The sequence below is a fragment of the Podospora anserina genome, chromosome 1 (genome assembly GCF_000226545.1).
Source record: "Podospora anserina S mat+ genomic DNA chromosome 1, supercontig 4".
NCBI lineage: Eukaryota > Fungi > Ascomycota > Sordariomycetes > Sordariales > Podosporaceae > Podospora > Podospora anserina.
The window spans coordinates 892,409-901,139 of NW_001914853.1; the positions used below are offsets into that span (position 1 = coordinate 892,409).

The 8,731-nt window shown below is 53.1% G+C and overlaps 3 protein-coding genes across 3 annotated transcripts, besides 1 other annotated feature; 2 read left to right on the top strand and 1 right to left on the bottom strand.

Moving 5' to 3' along the window:
* Positions 1-450: 450 nt before the first annotated feature.
* Positions 451-541, top strand: a tRNA (tRNA-Pro).
* A 931-nt stretch (positions 542-1,472) lies between these two features.
* PODANS_1_16930 (uncharacterized protein) lies at positions 1,473-1,708 on the top strand (the record flags this gene model as incomplete). The annotated part of the gene is made up of 2 exons (XM_001907105.1): positions 1,473-1,615; positions 1,690-1,708. 2 exons carry the CDS (start codon positions 1,473-1,475, stop codon positions 1,706-1,708), a joined length of 162 nt encoding a protein of 53 aa, XP_001907140.1.
* A 782-nt stretch (positions 1,709-2,490) lies between these two features.
* On the bottom strand, positions 2,491-3,083 carry PODANS_1_16940 (uncharacterized protein; the record flags this gene model as incomplete). The annotated part of the gene is made up of 4 exons (XM_001907106.1): positions 2,491-2,594; positions 2,659-2,756; positions 2,847-2,958; positions 3,047-3,083. 4 exons carry the CDS (start codon positions 3,081-3,083, stop codon positions 2,491-2,493), a joined length of 351 nt encoding a protein of 116 aa, XP_001907141.1.
* Positions 3,084-4,660: 1,577 nt separating this feature from the next.
* Positions 4,661-8,729, top strand: PODANS_1_16950 (uncharacterized protein; the record flags this gene model as incomplete). Its single annotated transcript, XM_001907107.1, has 2 exons — positions 4,661-6,106; positions 6,162-8,729. Coding segments are annotated over 2 exons (4,014 nt in total), but the record flags the coding sequence as incomplete, so codon positions are not given.
* Between the last annotated feature and the right edge of the window lie 2 nt (positions 8,730-8,731).

Genomic DNA, 8,731 nt, shown 5'->3' on the forward strand with positions numbered 1-8,731 from the left:
TGTCTTGAGCAAATCGTAGGTGTGTTCAAATAGATAGGTAGACCGTAAACAGCTAGTTTGTTAGATTGATAGAGGCCTTCTTGAATCGGCATGGGGGTGGGTGGGAGAGGTGTTTGGAGGCTGTCATTCTGCACCGGGGATGACGTGGAGGAGTTGGCGAAGTTAGTATGGTTATGTTTCTTTTCACGACGTCTGTTTAGATGTATTTAGGTGTAGAAGTTTGTTATGGTCTGGAGGGATATGCTTTAGTTTGGTGGCTCTTGTAGCAATTGATCTTTGCCTCGTGAAATAACATGGTTTCTTTTAGGTGGCGGCGGTTTTGGCTTCTGGTCGTGATGTGACAATAATGAAGAAGGGAATAGGGGCTGCTTCGTTCGAGCAAGCAGTATTAGTTCTCGGTGATATGATCAATATCCTGCCACAAAATCATCAATTCATCAATGGATTCAAGGGCCGCTGGTCTAGTGGTATGATTCTCGCTTAGGGTACACCCTACAGCATTGCTTGCGAGAGGTCCCGGGTTCAATCCCCGGGTGGCCCCCATTCTTTTGGCAATTTTCGGTATTATGGTTGGTGGGTGGTGCTGTTTCTATTGTGTTTCTCGGTTGAGATTGTAGAGTTGCCGTCTTTTTTCGTTGGCCGACTGTGGCATCTCAGAATGAGTTCAACAATGGGACAATTTCGTGATAGCGGCTTATGTAACCACCACCGTCCACCGTTACCGTTACACTCCCCTTGCCGCCCAGGCGACCCCTGACGGTGCAAGGGTCGCTCGGGCCGGCAGGGGTTTGGGCAAGAACATCAAGAACATCCGCGTGGGCGGATGGGGCAGGGTTCATCCCTCTCCAATCAATTGTCGCCTGATTGAGACTCGTCTTGATGGATGGAGAGTTGATGTCGAGTCACTGAAGATATTTAGGGGTTTTCGATTCATTTGTAAGGTATTTTGGATCATTACTCCGTAGAGCAGGATTGTGGCTGGCGAGTTGTAACCGCCTGACATTTCGTCTCATCGTTTCAAGCCTGAAACTGTCACCAGAAGTGGGAGGCCAGAACGGAACGGCCCCGCATTTCCCTTTTTTTTCCAGCGCTGTCGCATCTGAAACTCTTGGTGGCTTTTTCTGGTGGTCGGGTTGCCCTTTGGCGCCGGCGTAACCGTTCGTGTTGCCGTTGTCGCCTGACGCTTCATTCTCTTTTCCTCTCCTTCGCGTTGTCTTGGTGTCTTGGGTTTCGTTCGTGTGCTGTCTTGTCTGGACCGGTCCATTTGCTTCTCTCCCTCCCTCTCCCTTCTTCTCTTCTTTTGACGTTAGGTGATTGATCACCCGTCTCTACCTACCGGTATACCGTACACACGTTCTTTTTTTGATACTACAGCCTGGAGCTGCTTTTTTTTTTGCGAATACCCGCTCATTAATTTACGTTTACCTAATCCGATACATACATACAAATACTTCGACGAAAAAAGAGACAAAATGAAGTTCATCGCTGTTGTCATGTCGCTTTGCGTCTCCCTCGCCAGCGCGGGAGTGGTTATCATCCCCATCAAGCCGGAGCAGGTCGTTCCCAAGGCGTCGGAGGATTGTTACTTTGGGGTTGTAACGCCTATGGGGTGCGGGTATGTTGTTCCCTTTCTTTCTATTATGGGGGTCTTCTTTGGTTCTTTTGCTGACTTTGTTTGTGTTTGTGTAGACCTCTCAGGAACAACTAGATATCATCACCTCTCGGCACAAACATGATGTGATTGGGGACATGCTCTAGCCCAACGATGGAACCGGACAATCGATGGGAGCAAGCGCCTGCGGTGTGAAAAGAGGAGAGTTTGTCGGACTTGCACGGGATGGCTGGCTTGGGGGCTGCTCAAATGGATCGCGGAGCAACCTGTTGAACTTCAGATGGAATCGACGTCGGATAGTTTCTCGCCAACCGACAGGACTATGAGAAGGAGCCGGGGAATGCACGAGTTCAATCAGCAAAGAAGGCCGATATGCTTGTAGAGCAGCAGCGTCTGATGTATGCATCCTGCGGTTTACATCGTTGGTCTGCTTGGATATCTGGGCTTTTACTATGTTTGGGGAGGAGGGGGTTTATGTGATGGGATATTCGATTCTTTTGATACCTCTACTTTTGAGATGTATATTATTTCTGGGAGTATGCCTGTACATTCAAGCACCTACCCGTCTACCATCATATCCAGTTTATCGTGGTTCGGATAATGACTGCGATAAGCTCGGGCGATTCCTAGCAATTACTTTCACATGAGGATACATGTGTCTGATCCGACTCCGAATAACTCCAAGAACGTTCGAAGCTTTATTCAACATTAAGTATTTCATTGGGGATATTCATACAATATCCACACCGGCAAACGGCCCATTCCGCCTACCCCTATTTTTGCCCAACCAACTCCTATCATCAAATATTGTTCGTCGATTACCGTATGAAGGCTGTGTGTGATATATGTACTTCCATAGCTTTGAGCTCTCCTCAGGTTTAGGCAGGAGGAACGGGGGCAGGAGCCTCGGTCGAGCTCCCCTGTTGAAGACCGGGAGAAGGGGGGAGGAAGAGGGGAAGGTAGGTAACGATTAGGGACATCACTAGTTACAAAAGTTAGCTTCGCTGTGCTGCGGGGGTGGCGGCATTATTGGGGGTTGAACGTACATGACATGCCCACGGCAAAGTATCCAGGGGAAGAGTTGCTCTTCTTGGTCTCTTCAGACTCTCCAAGCCAGGACTGGAGGGAGAAAGCAACAGCGGCCCTAGAGTTGAGGCGTCATGTTAGATCATGCTGAAATGTCGTGTGCGCAAAGAGATGCGACAAAGTGCTGCGGAAAAGGACAGTTGCTCACCATCCAACATAGCGGTTGCGCATGAAGATAGCCGCCATTGGTAGAGTGGAGGAGAGAGTTGAGGCAAGCTCGGGGTTGTCCCCCTTGCTGGCGGGTTCTTGAAAGGGGACAACTATTCCATCGCGAAACACATATCAGCATTAGTTGGGTCCTGTTCTTCAATTGCACCAAGTGGTTGGCTCTGATGGGGATATACGTACTCAAGTCCGGTCTGCGGGCATCTTTGGTTGAGGCCATTGTGAATAACTTGTATGTCTGACCTTTGCGCAACTGGGACAGCTAGCTGGTGACGATGTTGATGCGATCAGGTCCAGAGAGACGTGTTTGGAGTAGCGTGCGCTGGAGATTGATTACGTGAACCCAGACCCCCAGCCGATCTCTCGCTGGGAGTGGCTCCACAGTTAGAGATCCAGCTGGGGCGGGCTTTGCGCTAAAAGACACCCCCACTATTCACTTGCTCTGTCGTCAACGGATATTGGAGAACTCAAGTCTTTCGGATGCGAGGGGCAAACAACCACCACCCTCATTCCATTTCCAGGTTCCGTTACGATAATCATGGAAATGGAAATCTGACCCTTCCCCCCCCCACGTTGACAGATGCTGTCCTCTGGCAGCGCAGCAGCTCAACGAGGAAGGTCAGACGACACCCGACTGGAACCTGGAATTTGGAAAGACTTCCCGTCAATATCAGACTGGCGGACTTCAACAACGGCGGCCAAATCCTAAACCGGCTGCTCAGTCGAGATCCCTCATATTTGTCCGAGAATTCAGCATCAGCTCCAGGCGAGACTAGGCGAACGTCCTGATTCGGCAGCACACAGGTGCCGTTTCTTATCATGACTAATATAGCAGAACGGGCGGAACGGTCTCTCGCCCGCGATCTGTAGCATCGGAGAGTTGATCAGCACTTGCTTGTCTCTCACAGAAGGTTGCACAGAAATCATAAACGTGTAGGGTGTACCCCACCATGATGCATACGATATTGTTGGACATCCATGGACTCGCCTTCGCACCTAACGCACGCAAGAGCAAACACGCCGTGGGCGAAATACGAGAGGGGCTTTTTTTTTGATGGCAGTAAACACCTCTCTGTTCGACCGATGGGGTAAGCAGCCTCGCAGCTGCAGGCTGGCAGCTCCGTCGGGCTCCCCCGTGCAAAGTGATGGGGGTGGTGGTCATCCTCGTGCTGGAGATATGTAATTGGAGCAGCGTAATCGTAACACAGCCGACACTGGACGGTGCCCGTGGAAGAGACCTGTGAGGACACCCTTGCAGAGGCCCCACCAACTGTCCAACTGCCCGCAACCCACAATCTGCAACCCGCAGCAGCGCTTCAGGCCAGTGAGCAGCACAGGCGCACGCCATTGCCCAGCGCTACACTACGTTAGGCCGGTCGTGCTTCCGGGACCCGACCTCCTGTCCCACGACGACGAACATGATTGCCAACCTCAGCTCACATCTTTCCTGTGCTCCTCCAACACCCACCTCTCATCTGTTCTCACTCTGCACACCTGGACAGACAAACACGAATTTGAACTCCTCCTCCCTCTTTTGACACACGACCGGCGACAACGTTCCTCGCCTACCCAAAGGAAGTCGGCCACATCCAACCTAGTTCCAGCTTCTCCCGAAGCCGCCCGCTGCCCCATTCGTCCATCAGATCCCGGGCAGGGGCCAGGCTCCGACCGACATCCCAGCCTACCCGTCCGAGATATCTGATCGCCGACCGACGGAGAACGTCCATCTTTTGACCTCACCTTCACCCAACACCACCAACATCGAACGGACATGGCGCAAGTGCTGGTCCTCACGAGATGACCTCCCGGCCCCCACTGGGCGTCCAGCAGCGACAGCCCCAGCAGCATTCGCTGGCCGGGCCAGGTTTGTCGCAACGGCCGGCAGCGCATCAGCGCGCCCTCTCACAGCAGCAGCAGTTCCTGCCGCCGTCACCCATACGAAAAGAGACAGGTTCGTTCGAATTCACTCCGCCAGATTATAACGATGGCGCAAACACGAGGTATCCGGGCCAGCGCCGCGGCGGTTCGCGCCTCAAGCTCGAGCTGTCGCACGAGTCCCTCGAGTCCATTACCCATACCGGCATCATCGAGTCGCCCAACGCCATCGACACCTCGAAACCCTTCACTCCCTCTCGCATGATGCTCCCTACCGACTCCTCCGACCTGGGCGACATGAGCCCACACTTTTCCCATCTCCCGACCGTCGATCTGGACGCCCCTTTGCCCATGCCCCAGCGCCGGTTACGAATCACGCTTCCCCGTCGCGACCCCCCACCGATACCTTCTACCACGACAAGAAAAGACGTGCCGCCGAAGCCATACCAAGTCGAGGTACCATCTGCTGCTCCGCGCTACTATACACATGGCAAAGTCGAAGCCCGGCCACGAAAAGGCGGCACCGCTTCTACAGCGGGACATCTGGCTCCTCCTCCGTCGATTGGCTATGCAGACTTCTATCCCTGGATGGGAAATCATCCAGAGGATCAGTTTTCCGAAAATGTTATTCGACAGGGCCACTTTGACAAGCCAGCGTTCAACCCCGATACGCAGTTGGGCAAGTACGCCATATTCCCGTCGATGAAAGGGGCAAACAGTTCGCTCCATACACTCTCCGCCATATTTACCGCCGCTCTGGGAGCAAGAAGAAACAACGGCCAGATCGCGTCTCATTCGACCTTTAGGTACCCGCCTCGAGTGACGGTTACCGACACAAAGAGGGAATTATGGCTGAAGGATCTTGCCAATCCTGCTTCCTCCCTTCGAAGGCTTGCTCGAACCATCCCCCATGGCCTCCGAAACCAGGCCTTGCTCGAACAGTGCTTGAACAAGAGGATTCCGTTTGAGCGCGCGGTGTGGTTGATACAATGTGTCGGTGCGAACGAGCTACGGACCTGCAAGCGGAAGGGCGTTAGTCTCGCCCAATCTTTCGCTGCTGAAGTCCGTTGGATTAAGGACTGGACGGTCTCCGTGCAGAAGTTCGTTGAAAATGTGCTCTTCTCCTTTGACGACAAGGACTGGAAAGCCAGGGTCCAGTACGTGGTTCTTCTGGCTACACACCTATACGAGCAATATTTGCTTGATCGGGAGACGTACATGGAGTGGCTTGTCTCCAGTTTCGAAAACAGCAATCAGAATCGGCTTCCCATGTGGATGCTCATCACCGAGATATATTGGAAAGATTTACTCAAGCTCAGGAGATATGGACGGAGACTGGTCACCGCTCTTATTAGTCATCATCAGCTGGTGAGTGGCTTTGGCCTGATATATTTCAAGACGCAACCTCCTAATCGTGATATAGGTCTTCAACCATCCGGACAGAGACATATTACAACCGCTGCTTTCAAAAACAACAACACTGCTCAATACACTGATACTAAGCAGTCCGGAAAACTTCGTATCGCCTTCTGTTTGGTCAAAATATCGAGACACGATCAAAGCATGCTTGCCAGTTGGTGATACAGAACGGCATGACGCCTTCGCAGCTATTGGGTCTCGAAACGAGCAGCTCATGGCATCTGGAAACAGATCACAGCCGGCCGCCCGCCACATATTAGTGCAGTGGTTGGACAGGAACACTCAGGCACCCATGTCGGAAGAAGGGCCTGCGAATTCTTGGAACATTTCCAAGGACAAATCTGCGCTGGCAAGGGCCCTGCTGGAGTGGTGCACTTCGCTTTACCGCCCAGGAAAAACGAAAGTCTACATCGCCGGTCAGCTGTTGCAACACTGGAGCATGTTGGGCTTGGACGTCACCACCGAAATCTTGGATTTTTTAGATGCCGACCCTTGTGCGCAAAAGGAGCGCAAAGACCACCTCTATCATCTTGTCTGCGAGCTTGTTCGCTCCAACGACTTCTCTGTGCCGCGTTACATCCAATGGCTCAGCGCAAGGGGAGGTATAACTAATCCTGAGGATATTCTGCCTGATGGACCGGCATCCACGCGGCTTCTTGCAGAGATTCCTCCTTTCGGCCTGTCGAGCGAGCAGAGGAATCTTAGAAGTGGAATGCTTCGACGTGCCTCGTTCAGCGTGGACGATGAAGCACGAGACGCAGAAATGGCTCTAAAGTTAGTGAGGCAGTCCCTAGGCCTCCCCCTGGATCCAGCAGACCCCATCCGGCAGCGAAAACCACGGAGTATCAATAAAATCAGCCAGCAAATACAAACCGCAAGTCGAGCACTCAAGGCAGAAATCGGTCGCTGGCTCCGGGATAGTGTGGCTTCCACATATGGTGGGAAGGACAAGACAGGGAGCAGTGGCCCTGGAGCATCGCCGACGTTATTTGGCAGCATTCGACAAATCCTCGAAGCTGCTGAGGATTTGTCCATGCTTGCAGACGTTCTGAGATCGCTCATCTCCAACGCTTGCGTAGAGGTACTGACCGCCATAGCGAACACGGTCAACCGACACTTCTTCATCTTCTCGGCTTTGGGTGTCTCCAAAGGACTTTTCAACGACTTGAGCAAAAAGCTCAGGGCTGTCTATCTGGAGCAGGGACCTGGAGCCCGACCACTGTTGGTCTCACTCGTCTCCCTAGCCCCGAGAATACCTGGGATGGACGAGCTGGCCACACAACTCAGGAAAGATTTGGCACTTAGCAGTCGTCAAAATCCCGTGGACGCCTGTTCGCCTGTTTCGGACAATATGATTGCTCGGCTGCAGGATGATAGCAACGACTTGCACGAGGAGATCGAGAAGCTGCTGGCTGCCGGCACAAGCGTGGACAGGAAAACTATGGAGAACCTGTTCCAGACCATCATCCAGAGGCTACATCAAAGCTGGGGAGAGTCAGCCGCCAAGCAACGGGTATGCAGTGTCCTCCTTGCTCGGTTGCGTGTTTTTGACATGCCGCTCTTTGATGCCCTTATGGCAAAGTGGATTGCCTACCTGCGGACTCTGACCAATCGGCCCTCTATCGATCGCATCTTTCCTCTCCTGGTCTCGAACGGATGCCTAACGATGCCGACGATACTCGCGTCAACATCAGACTCGTCTACACCGACACCAATCACCCGCGTCCCAACAGGCGGAGCCAGCTGGCCCCAGATTGTCCAGATCACCTACCGAACAAGGTACATGCAGGAGACGCTGAAACTGCTGATGAACCCGCTGCGGCCTGATTATGACCTGATCACGCCCGAGGAGATCTACCGCTTCACCAACCTCCAAGAGCAGGTTCTGAGGGAGAACCCCAAAGATATGCTTGCTCTCATTGGCTCAGCCATGGCCGAGTACTCCTTCGCGCGAGCTCAAAACGATACTCGGGGCCTTCCGCTCGATGACCCCATCATACAGGAACGTCTCTCGACACTGATCAAGCTCTTGGTGTTGAAAGACGCTGCTGGTGTTGGTCGTGCGTTGGCCGCCTGGGCAGCCAGAAGCCCAGATGGTTATGTTGGCAGTTGGATCGACAATATGACGACTAAACTCCTCCTTCCGTCGGCTGATAGACACACCCACATCACCTTTGACCAAATCCTGGAGCTCACCAACGAGTTCACTTGGCCCTTTTGTCACCTCCAGCTCTTCCTCCAAACCTCGACGCCTCCAACTGACCAGAGCAATAACCAACAAGCACCTGCAGCCGATAGGCAGCCGTCTACACTCGACTCCTTGACCAGCGCCATGGACAGGGCAATCGACAAGAAGAATCTGACCTGGGTGGGGATTGTGCTTTCGCTAAACGTGGAAGTGGTCCAGCAGCTCAAGGGCAGAGCCCAAAGCCGCTTCCTCGGGCTGATCCCATCTCCCCGGGAACCCCTTCCGGTCAACACAGCCGGCCCCGTACCGGAACAGTCGCTCCAAATGGCCGAGAACTTGCTATCTCTATCCCCTACAACTAGCAGTGTTAGTAAGAGCGCTCCATT